The 15940-nt window shown below is 40.6% G+C and overlaps 1 protein-coding gene across 3 annotated transcripts in view; it reads left to right on the top strand.

Moving 5' to 3' along the window:
• Window positions 1-122: 122 nt before the first annotated feature.
• NHLRC2 (NHL repeat containing 2) overlaps window positions 123-15940 on the top strand; it is a 115333-nt gene continuing 99515 nt past the window's right edge. For all 3 annotated transcript variants that reach the window (XM_060171249.1, XM_060171250.1, XM_007519974.3), the window contains exons 1-4: window positions 123-431; window positions 5412-5564; window positions 13014-13469; window positions 15765-15886. In XM_060171249.1, the coding sequence (XP_060027232.1) occupies window positions 254-431; window positions 5412-5564; window positions 13014-13469; window positions 15765-15886 (909 nt within the window). In that variant the 5' untranslated portion in view covers window positions 123-253. The remainder of the gene's footprint in view (window positions 432-5411; window positions 5565-13013; window positions 13470-15764; window positions 15887-15940) is intronic.

The following is a 15940-nucleotide window of genomic DNA, read 5'->3' as shown; positions in this document are numbered from 1 at the left end:
GGCTTCACCTGGGCGGGGTGGCCTGGAACCCTATTTTAACGACCGTCCTGGGAATTGCAATTGTTTGGACTTTGTCTTGTAAATGTATGCTTATGAGACGGGAATTTAAAAAAAAAATTTTTTTTTAAAGTGTCAGTGGAGAGTGCGGTGAATGTGCCGTTTCGAAACCACAGGGCAGCAGAGGTTTCCCCTCTCGCCCTAACACCGACGCTCCCGCGGGCCCGGCGGCCGCCCCGGACGGTCCGCGCACAACATGGCGGCCCCCGGAGCCCGGAGCTGCACCCTGTCGGGCCTGCTCCCCGTGCAGACCTCGCTGGAGTACGCCCTGCTCGACGCCGTCAGCCAGGAGGAGAAGGACAGCCTGGTCTACCAGTATCTGCGGAAGGTGGACGGCTGGGAGCAGGACCTGCTGGTGCCCGAGTTTCCGGAAGGTGAGGGGTAGGCGTGGGGGTGGGGACCTCCCCGGAACCTCCCCTTCCTCGGCGACTGCGCCCTCCCCTCGGGCGGTGGGCGCGGCGGCTGGTGCGGCCGGCTGGGACGGGCACCGGCCAGACCTGAGCCTTGGCTGGCGCTCTGCCAGCGGCTCCCAAGTGTCCCCGAGCGGCCGCCGCACCGCGGGTCTCCGGAGGGCGGCGGGCACCTTCTTGCATCCCGGGCCCTGCCTGGACTCAGCTAAGTAGCCCTCCCTTCTCCCTCAGGGCTTGGTGGCCCGGGTGGCAGTGAGGGACACTGTCCGTGCCACCCCGCCCTCTCCGTGTGGCTGCCCGTCTTCTTCGTCGTCTTTCGGTGTCGTCCGTCCTGGATGACACTTGTTGATCGTCACTTGGTCGGTGCCACTCGGGGCTCTTGAACACGTCGTCTCGCTGTGTCACAAAACTTTATAAGAAGTTACTTTTGTGACACCCCATTGAGATGCTCTGAATGGCCCTATGCTGTTTCAGTTAAGGAAACTGAGGCACCAAGAGGTTTAAGTCATTGACCCAGGACCTCGTTCTGGGTCTGATTCAACACAGCCCAGAGAGACCAGTGACTTGACTGTGCCAGAGTCGTGAGACTTGTCATTTCAAAATGGAAATCAACGATGGATGGTCTTTCTCCAGGGTTTGAATTCCCAGCCTTGACAGGTGGGAATACCAGGAAAACGGATGTGCCCAGCAGTGCTATTTGTGAAACCCAGGCCTGCCTGCCTGCCATGACAGATGAAACCTTGCTTTACCTTCTTTGGCCGAGCTGGCATTGTCGTTGCCTCCTGGCGTGACACTGAACCACATGTATAGTTAATTGGTTGGATGTTGCAAGGTTCAGTGTCTCACGGGAGGTACATTGGAACCTTAACCTCTGACATCAGAGTCTGGAATATCTTCCCAAGCCTCTGTGCTCCTGTTTTGAAAAGTGCCGCCCCCTCATCCCCCACACACACCCGTTATTAATCCTATACTGAATTAAAAATACTGTGGAATTCATACAAAAGAAAGCATTGGCTGTGTTTTTATGCCATTAGAGAAACATTAAAATATTTTACATATGCACACAGATAACAATAGATGTACATATATAAAACTTTATAAGAAGTTAGTTTTGTGACACACTTAGAAGCCTGCCAGGCTATAAGTTAGGTCAATGATTTTATTTTTAGTTTTGTTTGTATTTATAATGAATGCATTTTATACAATTAGATTTGACCTCTGTGACTCACCAGTATAGGTGACCTCTGTGACTCACAAGAATAGGCTAATAAAATATTCAGACTCTGTATTTGACATAGATTTCCTGCTGGACCCAATAACTGAGGACATGAGTGTAACTGTCTCAAAAGCAGTATATGTTGTTCATTGCTTAGAAGAAAGACATGTCTGTGGGGCAGTGGTGCAAAGGATGGATTCAGGCAGGGATTACATCTCAATTATTTTGTTTGCTAGCTCCCTGATTTTGAGTAAATTACTTGACTTCTCCAAGCTTTACTTTTTTCACATATAAAGTAGAACCAGTACTTGTCTTCTAAGGTTATTATGTGAATTGTATGGTATATACTGTTCTCAACTCATAGGAGAACTCAGAAATATTAATAAAATTTAAAAATTATAGCAGTTGTATGTTTTAATAAAATGTATTCTTATTAAACCTGTTAAGTTCTTAGCACAATAATTGATGTATTACAGTACTTTTTCTATTCCCAATCTAAGTCACTACTGATTTACAGAAAATAAATAAATTTTGATGATTTACAGAAAATATAAAACATACATGCTTTGCAATAGGATATGACTAAAGTTTTATATGATTATACTATGTGGTATACACTGAATACTTTATGTAACTAGACACGAGTTTACTGTACACTAAAATTTCACTTAGTTGGACTAATGGACATAAATACTAGTTTTATTTTTAGAAGTTTGCTATAGTTGAGAAATTCTAGTTGCTATTAGTCATTATTAGCTATTTCTATCCACTTGTTCCACCTAACTTTGGCTTTCAGTTTCTTTTCTCTTCTCTTTGCTTTACTTTTCTATTTAAAGGTTCATGGTTTTCAGTGCCGTTGTTGACACACCGGTACAATTTCTGATCCCCCTGTACATCATATAACATATTCCAAGGTTTCCTCCACCCCTCCTTCCCCAGAGTCCTTTTCTTTGGTGTAACATACCACACCCAGGCCAAGTTTTGCTTTGTCATTTCCCTTTCTGTTCTTATTTCTTAAGTTCCACCTATAAATGAGATCATCTGGTATTTGTCCTTCTCTTTTGGACTTAACTCACTTAACATGATGTCTTCATATTATGTACAAGGTGAGGCCAAAGAGATGTTAAAACTTAACACTTTATGTTTCCTTAAAGTGTCTCCAAATACCTAACTTTCAGTTTCTAGAAAATATCTCCAAATACCTGCTTTAAGATATAATAATTGTGTTTATTTAAAAGCAACAGACCTGTTATTTATTTATTTATTTATTTATTTTCCTCCTCCAGGGTTATTGCTGGGCTCGGTGCCTGCACCATGAATCCACCGCTCCTGGAGGCCATTTTTCCCCCCCTTTTGTTGCCCTTGTTGTAGCTTCGTTGTGGTTATTATTATTGCCCTTGTTGACGCAATTCGTTGTTGGATAGGACAGAGAGAAATGGAGAGAGGAGGGGAAGACAGAGAAGGGAAGAGAAAGATAGACACCTGCAGCCCTGCTTCACCACCTGTGAAGCGACTCCCCTGAAGGTAGGGAGCCGGGGGCTCGAACCGGTATCCTTACGCCGGTCCCTGCGCTTTGCGCCACATGCGCTTAACCCACTGCGCCACCGCCCGACCCCCTTTATTTTTTTTTAATTGGTTAAATAGAAATCCTTTTTGTGTATATGTTTGTTTGTTTAACAAAGTCTTCATAGCACATAGTTAAAAATTGTAAGTCATAGTCAGTTTTTCAAAAGTACAAATTAATGAAACTCATTGGAGGGAAGAGAATGTATTTCACCTATTTTGATCTTGTTTTGTGAAATCTATACTACTAGTGTCCTTTGCTTAACTTTACACTTACAGTATGTTGTATTTGAGTTCTTAGACAGCTATAGTGTTTCAGCATTTTTGTGAAACTGATTTAGGCATTCTATCTTTATTTTATTATTTATTTTATTTATTTGTTACTTATTTGTTTGTTGCCAGAGCACTGCTTAGTTCTGGCTTATGGTGGTGTGAGGTATTGATCCTGGGACTTTGGAGCCTCACACTTGACAGTGTCTTTGCAAAACCATTATGCTATCTCCCTCACTCTGTATTTTTATCCTTGTGTTATTATACTTTGATACTTTTTTACTTTTAAAGATTTTTTAAAATAGTTCTTTGGTAGTGATTTAATAATGATTGACAAGATTGTGGTATAAGAGGGGTACAATTGCATACAATTCCCACCACCAGAGTTCCATATCCCCTCCCCTCCACTGAAAGTCTCCCTATTCTTCATCCCTCTGGGAGTATGGACCAAAGATCTTTATGGGGTGCAGAAGGTGGGAGGCCTGGCTTCTGTAGTTGTTTCTCTGCTGAACATGGGTGTTGACAGGTCAATTCATACCCCAGTCCATTTCTGTCTTCCCTAGTGGGGTAAGGCTCTAGGGAGGTGGGGTTCCAGGAGACATTGATGAGGGAATGACACATTGGTGAGGACACATTTGTCCAGGGAAGTCAGTTTGGCATCGTGGTAGCATCTGCAACTTGGTGGTTGAAAAGGATTAAAGTATAAAGCAGAACAATTTGTTTAATAATCAGGAACCTAAAGGTAAATGTATAGCAGATGAAATTTGGGGTTTTCATGTTGGAAGGAGCTAGAAAGTCTATTTTAGGGGCCCATGACTTTGCTGAGTTTTGACTGAGCCCAACAGCTAACATGCAGGTGGGTTGCGATTTAAAGATTGTTTTTTAAACTTTAATTTGGTATGACAGAGAGAAACTGAGAGGTAAGGGGGTGTAGAGAAGAAAAGAGAGACACAGAAACACCTGCAGTATTGCTTCAATGTTTGTGAAGCTTTCCCCTGTAGGTGAGTAGGTGGGGAGGCAAGGTTTGAACCTGACTCCCCACGCATGATAATGTGTGCCTTCAGCTCAGCCAAGCATGCCTCTCCTGGCCCCAATTCAGTCATGTCTTAGTTATTCAGTTATGTCCAGCCTAATTTTATTCCCGATGATCCGTTAGTACGTAATTGAGCACTTAGGGTTCTCTTTTTTTAAAACTTGTTCAGTATTTTTATTATTATTATTACTATTATTATTATTAGTGAGTGAAAGAGAGGAAACGCATCACCGGCATATCTTGTGCTGGGGATCAAATTGAGGACCTCATGTTTGCAAGCCCTGTGCTCTTCCACTTCTTACCTCTCAGATGGGAAGACCGCTTAATAAGTGATATTTCTAATAAATGTTTCTAATAAATATCTTGATCATAATTCCTTTCATAAGCAGACTATTACATTATTTCTAAAAGAATATAGGGGCTATTTCTTGCAGCATTTGCTGACTGCCCCACAATAGCAACTTTTCCATTCTCCCCTCACCTCCTTAACAGTAACAGTGGTTCATATTTTAGATGAATCAACTTGATCTTTGCAGCCAGGCCAGTGATGCAGTGGACAAGACATTGAACTTCCAAGTGTGAGGTCTCAAGGTTTTCACCCCAGCATTACGTGCATCAGAATGGTGCTTCCCTTTTTCTTTCTTCCTCCTTTATTCTCATGAATAAACAAACAAATAAATTAAAGTTACCAATGGGATATGGAGTTCTGGTGGAGGGAATTGTACCCCTCTTATTCTATGGTCTTGTCAGTGTTTCCATTTTAGAAATAAAAAAAAATAAATAAAAATAAACAAATGTTACCATTATTTTTTCTTTTAACCATTCTCTCTTTCTCTGTCTCTGTTTTTGGCATCCATTTCAGGCTTAGAGTGGCTGAACACAGAAGAGCCTATTTCTGTCTACAAGAATCTAAATGGGAAGGTGGTGGTGCTTGACTTCTTCACCTACTGCTGCATAAACTGCATTCACCTGCTGCCTGATCTCCATGCGTTAGAGCACACGTACTCTGACAAAGGTATCTGCCCCTTATTCCTAACATACTGTCCCGGCGTGAGTACTGGAAGAGAAGCTGCCTCCGTTACTCACAGGAAAATGGGCATGTGGCAAGACTTCAGATTCTAAAAGTAATTTCTGATCTATGAATTAAGGACTCCACGTTCCCTTCCGTGAAGAGTTAAACATGGTGATTCTGGCTTGCCTTCCTAAGGAGCCAACATTTTATCTCTGGTTGTTTTCTAAGGATGAGATTATAATTTATTCTTTTCACAATCTGCTAATGTATACACACACACACACACACACACACACACACATACATATATATTTAATAATGATAGACAAGACCGTAGGGTAAGAGGGGTACAATTCCACACAACTCTCACCACCAGAGTTCCATATCCCATCCCCTCCATTGAAAGTTTCACTGTTCTTTATCTCTCTGGGAGCATGGACTCAGGATCAATATGGCACACAGAAGGTGGAAAGTCTGGTTTCTTTAATTGCTTCTCCGCTGGACATGGGCTTTGGCGGGTCAGTTCATACTCCCAGCCTGTTTCTGTCTTTCCCTTGTGGGGAGGGCTCTGGAGAGATGGAGTTCCAGGACACATTGGTGAGGTCATCTGTCCAGTGAAGTCAGATTGGCATCATGGTAGTATCTGCAACTTGGTGGCTGAAAAGCATTAAGATATAAAGCAGAACAAATTGTTTAATAATCGGAAACCTAAAGGTAAGACTAGCAGATGAGATTTGGAGAAAAAAAAATTGTATTTGATCTGTTAGTTTAATAGAAGGATGACATAGTAAGCTTTATGTTATTGAAAGACACCAGTGCTGACTTATCCTAGGGTTAACTAATTCCATTTTTAAAAATCACCCCTGAAAAACTTTATATAGCTAATGTAGTAGTTTATTTTATTTTACTTTTTTAAACTTTTATTTATAAAAAGGAAACACTGAAAAAACCATTGGATAAGAGGGGTACAACGGGGAGTCGGGCTGTAGCACAGCGGGTTAAGCGCAGGTGGCGCAAAGCACAAGGACCGGCATAAGGATCCCGGTTCAAGCCCCGGCTCCCCACCTGCAGGGGAGTTGCTTCACAGGCGGTGAAGCAGGTCTGCAGGTGTCTATCTTTCTCTCCTCCTCTCTGTCTTCCCCTCCTCTCTCCATTTCTCTCTGTCCTATCCAACAATGACAACAACAATAATAACTACAACAATAAAACAACAAGGGCAACAAAGGGAGTAAATAAATAAAAAATAAATATAAAAAAAAGAATTAAAAAAAAAAAGAGGGGTACAATGCCACATAATTCACACCACCAGAACTCCGTATCCCATCCCCTCCCTTGGTAGCTTTCCTATTCTTTTTTTTTTTATTTTAAAAATTTTTTATTTAAGAAAGGACTAATGAACAAAAACATAAGGTAGGAGGGGTACAACTCCACACAATTCCCACCACCCAATCTCCAAAACCCACCCCCTTCCCTGATAGCTTTCCCATTCTATATCCCTCTGGGAGCATGGACCCAGGGTCGTTGAGGGTTGCAGAAGGTAGAAGGTCTGGCTTCTGTAATTGCTTCCCCGCTGAACATGGGCGTTGTCTGGTTGGTCCATACTCCCAGTCTGCCTCTATCTTTCCCTAGTAAGGTGTGTCTGGGAGTATGAACCCAGGGTCATTATGGGGTGAAGAAAGTGGAAGGTCTGGCTTCTGTATTTGCTTCCCCACTGAACATGGGCATTGACAAGTCAATCCATACTCCCAGCCTGTCTTTCTTTTTCCCTAGTGGTTCTGGGCTCTGGGGAAGCAGGGCTCTAGGATACATTGGTTGGGTTGTCTGCCCAGAGATGTCCAGTTGGCATCATATTAGCATCTGCAACCTGGTGGCTGAAAAAAGAGTTAACATATAGAGCCAAATGGGTTGTTACTGAGGCTCGGTGTCAACACTAGAAAGCCATCATTCCCAGAGGCCATTTTCTCCTCTTTTTTTTTTTTCTTTCTGCCTTTAATTCTTTCTTTCTTTCTCCCTCTCTTTATTCTTCCTCTCATACTTGATAGGACAGAGAGAAATTGAAAGGGGAGGGGGAGATAGAGAAGGAGTAAAAAAAGATAGAAACCTGCAGACCTACTTCACCACTCATGAAATCCCCCAGCATGTGGGGAGCAGGAGCTCCCCTGGGTCCTTGTGCATGGTAATATGGTAATCCAGGTATACCGCCACCCAGCCCCTTAATTTTATATTTGAATTATATTTAAATTCAGTGACTTCCTGGATAGGAGCTTTGTGATATCTTTACTAGTTATCTTTTTTTTTTTTAAATACACTATGACATGGACTACTATGCAGCTGTTAAGAATGATAAGGTTGGAGGTTGAATGATAGCATAGTGGGTTAAGCACATATGGCACAAAGCATAAAGATGGCTCAAGGATCCTGGTTCGAGCCCCTGGCTCCCCACCTGCAGGGGAGGTCACTTCACAAGCATGAAGCAAGTCTGCAGGTGTCTTATCTTTCTCTTCCCCTCTCTGTCTTCCCCTCCTTTCTCTGTTTCTCTCTGTCCTACCCAACAGTAGCAGCAATGACAACAATAACAATAATAACAACAACAAGAGCAACAAAATTGGGAAAAAATGGCCTCTAGGAGCAGTGGATTTATGGTGCAGGCACCAAGCCCCAGCAATAACCCTGGAAGCAAAAATAAAAAATATATTTTTTAAATGATAAGGTGATCTCCTTTGCAATATCTTGGTCAGGATTGGAGGGATCATGTTGAGTGAGACAAGCCAAAGAAAGAGATCTATACTGAGTGATCTCACTTATAGTGCATCTTAAGAATAAAGAACAGTAAGGGAAGAGAGAGGGTGAAACTTGAACTGGATGTGGTGTATTGCACCAAAGCTATGGACTCTGGATAAGGAGGGAAAGGCTCAGGATGAAAGGACACTGGAGTCCTGGTGTATCTCCTAGATACCTGTCAAGGAGAAATGAAAGGCTATACCTATACTATAAGCCATGACCCTCCCACACCCAAATAAATAAATACAATAAAAAAGAAAAGACCATTTGTTAGTATAAGAGATAGCCTCTTATTGTTAAATGTATTCCAAGTAATTGTGTTTATGTGAGTGCAAAGTCAGCAAACAGCTACTAAGGGTATATTTGTATATTTGAAAATAGCACTTACCTAATATAAAAACACTCAGTAAATTTTGAACAGCTGTACACAAAACTCAACAAAAAGTACATGGTGACAAAAGAATCAAGATTAGTTTCACACAGAAGCATTCTTCTGAAAAGTAAACACTTTGTTTCAACACAGTAATTTCAAACAAGTTATTTCATTAATATGCTGTCATATGAAAATGCTTTAGAAATAAAAGATTTTTATCTTACAGAACACAAGTTCAGTTCACATTCACAAAAGCAGGAATAGCAAAAAACGATCACATGCAAGTTTGATAAACTTGCACTAAGTCAGTCTGGTTTTTTGTTTGTTTGTAGCTAGGAAGCCTCTCTCCTCACTATCTGTTATGTTTTTGAACATATCTGCAGCAGTGCTGTTTTCACTCGTAAGGTGACATTTGGCAGTCTATTATAATTCAAAGGAATATTCAATTCATTTTATCTGTAAGCCAGAAATGCTTAGCTGAATGAGGAAGTGTTTGTGAACTCAAAGACACTCAGAGCCCAGAGAGCCCAGGTTTAGTCCCCAGCACCACCACGTTAACAGAGCTGAATGATGCTGTGTTTTTTCTCTCTCTCTCATAAAAATAATAAGTCTTTTATTAAAAAAAAAACATAGGCACCCTGAACAAGTCCACATTTAATATTCAGTCTCTTTCCTCTGTACAAGTAGTTTCTAAAATCAGGTTTGCAATGGTGACCAGTGATGCTTTTTATAGGAGAAATTAAAAATGCCAGAGAAGTCACAAGAATAATGGATGCTTGTGATATTCAAACATTTTTGAAGAATGTAGCCACTCCATATGGTTATCAATTCATAGTAATTTAGAACATAATTAATATCAATATTAAGGTACTTGTAAGTACCTTAGTGGTTTCACTTTTCCTCTTTTATACTTCAGTGTTTCTATGTTGTTATTTTTTTTACTGCTTTATACTGGATAATTAATAGTATATCATTATATAGTACCCAATTTTAGCACAGTAGCTATTATCTGAGGAAAAGCACTTGTTCCCTAAGAAAACGTCAGCTGGGAAAGCTTGCTCTATTCTAAAATGTGATTAGTAGGTGTGTTAACTATAATTATGTCAGACTTAAAGAAAAACAACAAAAACCCTCAGTGCCATAATGCTGCTGAGTAAGTGTTGGTGTTCTCATTATGTAGTACACACCGTTTTCCTGGTTTATACACTTATCCAAAATTATCAGAATGTACTTCTAATTCTCTAGTGAAATTAAACCTTTAAATGAGTCAGAATATAATTTTACTGTGGAGTGTTCATGAGGGAGCTTTAGAAGACGCAACATGAAGTTATACTCACAGCTATATAGTATCATAGCAAAAGACATACTGCAGAAACAGTAAAGGGCATCATGGGCAGACTTCCACCATCCTCTCAGTGGAGTGACACAAGATGTCCCTAATTCCCTTAACAAGGAATTGTCACCACACATCTGAAATGTTGCCACCAGGAAAACCCATCAGAGACTTGGTGCCCAAGTTTCTCACTGGGAGTTGGATACATAGGCAGCTTCTTGTACTTGACATCATGTCCCCAAATCCCAGACTCCCCAAAGGAATGCCTGTGTTCATCATGAACTATCAAGTTATGGCGAACCACTCTTACCAGTTCTGGGAATGGTGGGAACCCTCCAGAAATCCAGGCTGGGGCCAGCTTTGTAAGCAGACCTTTGAAAGTCTAGCAGTCAAGTCTTCTATGTTAACTCTTTCTTATGCACACTTTACATTTCCTTCCTTCCTCCCTTCTTTGACAGTTTATATATCAATCTTTCAGGGTGTGTGTGGGTGGGGGAGGGGTTTATTCTGCCACCAGGCTTATCACTGGGACTGAGTACCTGTATGACTGAGTGCCACTGCTTCTGGTGACAGATTTTGTTGTTGTTTATTTTTCAGCTAAGCAATGAATGATAGAGGGAGTGAGAGAGGCACAGAGAGACAAAAAGGAAAAGACACCATAGCTGTACTCCACCCTCCCCTTCTGCAGGCACACCTGTATAGTGACCTAGGTCTTAAACCCAGACCTCATGCATGATACTATGTGCACTCTACTGGGCGAACCACCTGCCAGTCAGCCTCCAGAACCCTGCCTGTTATTGTGTTACTCCACTGGGAGGAGGTCAGAACCTTGAACCCAGGTCCTCACACTTGTTAACATGTGCACTTAACCCAGGTCCAAGCTCCTGCACTCAGCCTGCAGGGTGGAAGCTTTGAGAGTGGTGCAGCAGGTTTGCAATTGCCTATCTTTCTCTCTCCCTCTCTATTTCCTCCTCCCCTCTCAATTTCTCTCTGTCCTGTTCAAACAGCAAAACAAAATGGAACACACGAAGAGCTGTGGGGAGGTTATTTAGAACAAATGTGTAAATTACCTCAGTATTTATATACCATGTATTCATCATTCATATTCCCTACTGCATTCAGCATTGTGCTTGTAAATAATGAATAAAGCATTTTTAGTGCCTGAATAATTAATAGGAATTGCAATCAAGTAAGGGGAAGAGTAGCAATGAAATAATAACACAGATATCTTCAAACATTTCTGATTAGTATCAAGAAAGCATTTCAGGGTGCTGTGGAAACAAAGCAAATTAGGAAAAAATAATTAGCAAATAAACAAATAGTACTTTAAAGACTCAAAAGTAAACTTGTGCTCCAGCAGACAAGTATGGTTTTAGTAGGTGAGAAAGCTGAGAATGCTCAGCAGATCCTAGAAACGGTCTAGAAACAAGTTTCACAGGAGCATATCTTCTAGCAGAGAAACAGTTATTTAGAGGTGTGGCTTCCCTTGAAGATAGTCTCAGAAAAGAAAATACGAGAGTGAAGTTAAGAATCTTGCAGAAACAAGTGAAAATATATGTGATGCCCTCCTTCTAATGATGCTATCTAAATATAAAACTGCACAGAATGAAGAATTATCAAAAGAGGCTGGACTCAAAGTAGAAACCCTGCCTATGTAATAAACGAGAGTTTTATTCTCCCCCCACCCCAGACACCACTGGGGCTCAGCGCTGGCACTGTGATCCACAACTCCTGGCAGCCATTTTCTCTTGACTTTTCTTCCTTTCTAATTTTTATTACATAGTATAGAGGGAAATTGAGAGAGGAGGGGGAGACAGAGAGGGGGAGAGAAAGACACCTGCAGACCTGTTTGACGGCTCTCAGTGCCCCACTGCCCCCGACATGTGGAAAGAGGGGGCTTGAGCCCAGGTCCTTACACTTGGTAATATGTACTGCCGCCCAGCCCCAAGAATTTTTTTTTTGAAATCACATTGATGGGCCACCAAAATAGCTCACTTAGATAGTGTGTGCTGCGTTGCGATGTGTGTGACCCAGGTTCAAGCCCAACCCCTACCTACCACATTAAAGGGAGACTGAGTTCTATGAACTCTTTCTTTCCCTATCTATTAAAAACAAAAATCACAATGGCTTTAAAACCATAAAAACTGTAAGAAACGTAGAAATGTGATTTAAAGGTAAACTATTTCTGAAAGTTTTCAGCACAAATGTAATGAAGCACAGTGCTCCAAATTGAATTACATAGCCTCAAACAGCATTAAGGAATATATATATATATATTTTTTAAAAAGTTCTAGTCAGAAATTTAAATAAGAATAGAAATGGACACCAACTAAAGGGAGAAACCAATATTGGTTAAAAACCTAGAAAAGAAATAGAAGGGAAAAAAGTCAGAATTATAGTAGAAATAAAAATCAGATTATAAGGTACACAATAAATTAACAGTCTCTAAGGGGCACTAATATGAAGCAGGGTAAGAGAAATAAACGAGGATGAAAAATGAACTTAAGAAAGAAGTGAGAAGGCTTAGAGTGAAAATGATCAAATAAACAAGTAAACGGCGACAGAATGCATTTAGAGTTATTACGAGGGCTTTATACCGGGTTGAAAACATGTATACAAAATTTCAGCATCTTTGTAAGCTGTTTTGTAACATGTTCAACAAATAGGCTGTTTTCTTACTCCTTTGTCTAGGTAAAGGATGTCAATAGTTTTTATCCTGAAGTAACCACATGATTTTTGATCATATGTTATCCTATGTTTTTATATAAGATTGTCATGAAATCAAAATTTGCTAAATGTTTACATGTATTTAAGCGAAGTTGAAAGCACTAGCTTTGCCTCTTTTTTTTAAAAAATTTTTTTTCTGGACTATTAATATTTATTAGTGATCCCAAACCTAATGTGCTTTTATATATTCAAATATTAGTGCGTTGTAATGTTTTCCATATATTCTTTTCCCATTTAGATGGTCTTCTGATTGTTGGTGTTCACTCAGCAAAGTTTCCAAATGAAAAAGTCCTGGATAACATCAAGAGTGCCATCCTTCGATACGACATCACCCACCCCGTGGTTAACGATGCAGAGGCTAGCCTCTGGCAAGAACTTGAAGTTTCTTGTTGGCCAACACTGGTCATACTTGGACCCCGTGGAAACATGTTATTTTCTTTAATTGGAGAGGGGCACAAAGATAAATTATTCCTATATGCTTCAATAGCTTTAAAGTATTACAAAGACAGGGGGCAGATCAAAGACAATAAGATTGGAGTAAAACTTTACAAAGACTCCTTGCCACCTTCACCATTGCTGTTTCCTGGCAAAATAACAGTAGACCATGTTTCTAATAGGTTAGTAATAGCAGACACTGGACATCACAGAATTTTGGTTGTCTGGAAGAATGGACAAATCCAGTACAGCATTGGAGGTAATGTTTGTTTCTAATTATGATACACAATATGTATTTTTGAGGGGGTTAAGACTACAATGTAATCACTGACATATACAGTTTCATTATATAATGGACCCCCAGAGGTTTCCTCCTGTCTTTTCTCCCCCTCCCTCCCCAAAGTCCTTTGCTTTGGTGCAATTCACAATGTCCAGTCCATATGTTTTAAAGAAAATTGGCTTAAATTAAATATATTAAGAACAAATTATAGGGGAGTCGGGCAGTAGTGCAGTGGGTTAAGTGCATGTGGTGCAAAGCACAAGACTAGGATCCCAGTTCGAGCCCCCCATCTCCCCACCTGCAAGGGAGTTGCTTCACAAGTGGTGAAGCAGATCTGCAGGTGTCTTTCCCTCCTCTCTCGATTTTTCTCTGTCCTATCCAACAGCGATATCAATAACAACAATAATAACTATAACAATAAAACAACAAGGGCAACAAAAGGGAATAAATAAATATAAAAAATTTAAAGAAAGAACAGATTTGTGAAATTATTTTGCTCACTAAAGTATGGTATCTGATATAATCTCACGCCATCAAAATAATCCAACAGAAATATCCAAAAGAGTTCTCTTCAGATCAATGAAAGAAAATCCTTGTTAGATTTTTTTAAATTATATTTGGATATCCATTTTTTAAATATTTTTAAATTATCTTTATTTATTGGATAGAGGCAGCCAGAAATCAAGTGGGAAGGGGTCGAGGGAGAGAGACAGAGAGACACCCACAGCACTGCTTAACCATTCGCAAAGCTTTTCCCCTGCAGGGTGGCAGGGGACAGACCAGGGACTCAAACCCAGGTCCTTGCACATTGTAACGTGTGCTCAACAAGGTGAGCCACCACCCACCCCCAGCCATTTTATTTTTAAAAGTAACACATGGGGCCAGGTGGTACACACCTGACAGAGCACATGCATTTGTTGCCATGCACGAAGGCCTGGGGTCAAGCCTCTGGTAGCCACCTGCAGAGAGTGAAACTTGTCAAGTCGTGGAACTTGCCACAAACGTGTCTTCCTCTCCCTGTCTCTGTCTCTGTCTCTGTCTCTACCCCTCTTTTATCAAAGAAAAATGGCTCCTGGGAGCAGTGGAGTCACTGAGCAAGCACTGAACCCCAGTAGCAACCCTGCTGACATAAAAAATAAAAAGAAGAAAAAAGAAAAATATAAATAATAAAGATTACATTTATGAAAGTAATGCATATCCTTTGAATTTCAGACATATTAAATGGAAGTGTTTTATTTCATTTTCCATCATAATTTAGCTGTATATTTTTAAAGATCAGGACAGTCCCCTAGGAACTTGAGTCTTAGATTATAAAAAATAAGTAACCTAGGATTTACATATAATTTCACTTTTCTTCTATAAGAATGTTAAGTCTGAATCTTTTGAGTGCAACAAAACAGAAGTATAAAAAACATTAGCGATTAGTCCCCATATTACTATGAGGTGGTATTAGCTTTTTATGTTGTTGTTGTTATTGGATAGAGACAGAGAGAAATTGAGAGAGAAGAGAGAGACAGAGAGACACCTGCAGTCCTGCTTCACCGCCTGTGAAGCAACTCCCCTGGAGGTGGGGAGCCGGGGGCTCGAACCAGGATCCTAACTGGTCCTTGCGCTTTGCGCCACACGCGCTAACCCGCTGTGCTACCACCTGACTCCCAAGGTGGTATTAGTTTTATCTTATAGAAGATAACTCAAGACACAAAGAACTTCCCAGGATCATCTTGCCCAACTAGGAAGAGGGTAGAGCTGGGATTTAAAACATACTCTGAGGGCATTTTAGTTGGTGCTCCCTCCTACTGTAACTGAGAAAATGGAGCTCTGCAGTGCCCAGCTTGGGGATGCTAACTTAGAGACTGAGCAGCTCGCCCTTGGATCACTGCAGTAGCAGTTCTACTGTATCGTGCTGTTGTCTTTGCCCTTGAAACTCCACCTGTATTATAGAAGCTGAGAAGAAGGCCGTTAAACCAGGTCACTCTTAATATTATTTTCGCTACTCCTAATCTAACTAGCAGTTGTTATGTTGCTTGTACATGTCATTCTTCTGACATGCTTTCGCACTCAGTTTACCAGTAACCATTACCTAGTAAACCCTGTCATAAGCAAGACTTACTTGCTTTTAAGAAAAACTTTATAGGATACTTTTTCACTTTTAGGTAGTACTCTGTTATTTACATTAATATCCCACCTTCCAATACATACTTCTTCTTATCTGTATTTACTTTAACATCACATTTTGAGTAGAAGAATTGGTCTTATGATTATCTTGTCTTTTAGGTCCCAACCCTGGAAGAAAAGATGGACAATTTTCAGAGTCAGCTTTTAATTCCCCACAGGGTGTAGCCATAATGAATAATGTCATATATGTGGCAGATACTGAAAACCATCTTATAAGAAAGGTAACTTTCCATTTAAAACTTTATAGTTCTAATCATAAAAACAAGTATTTATTT

This window comes from Erinaceus europaeus, chromosome 14, assembly GCF_950295315.1.
Source record: "Erinaceus europaeus chromosome 14, mEriEur2.1, whole genome shotgun sequence".
NCBI classification, from domain to species: domain Eukaryota; kingdom Metazoa; phylum Chordata; class Mammalia; order Eulipotyphla; family Erinaceidae; genus Erinaceus; species Erinaceus europaeus.
Note: the sequence above shows the minus strand (reverse complement) of the source record. Positions and strands in the feature narration are given on the sequence as shown.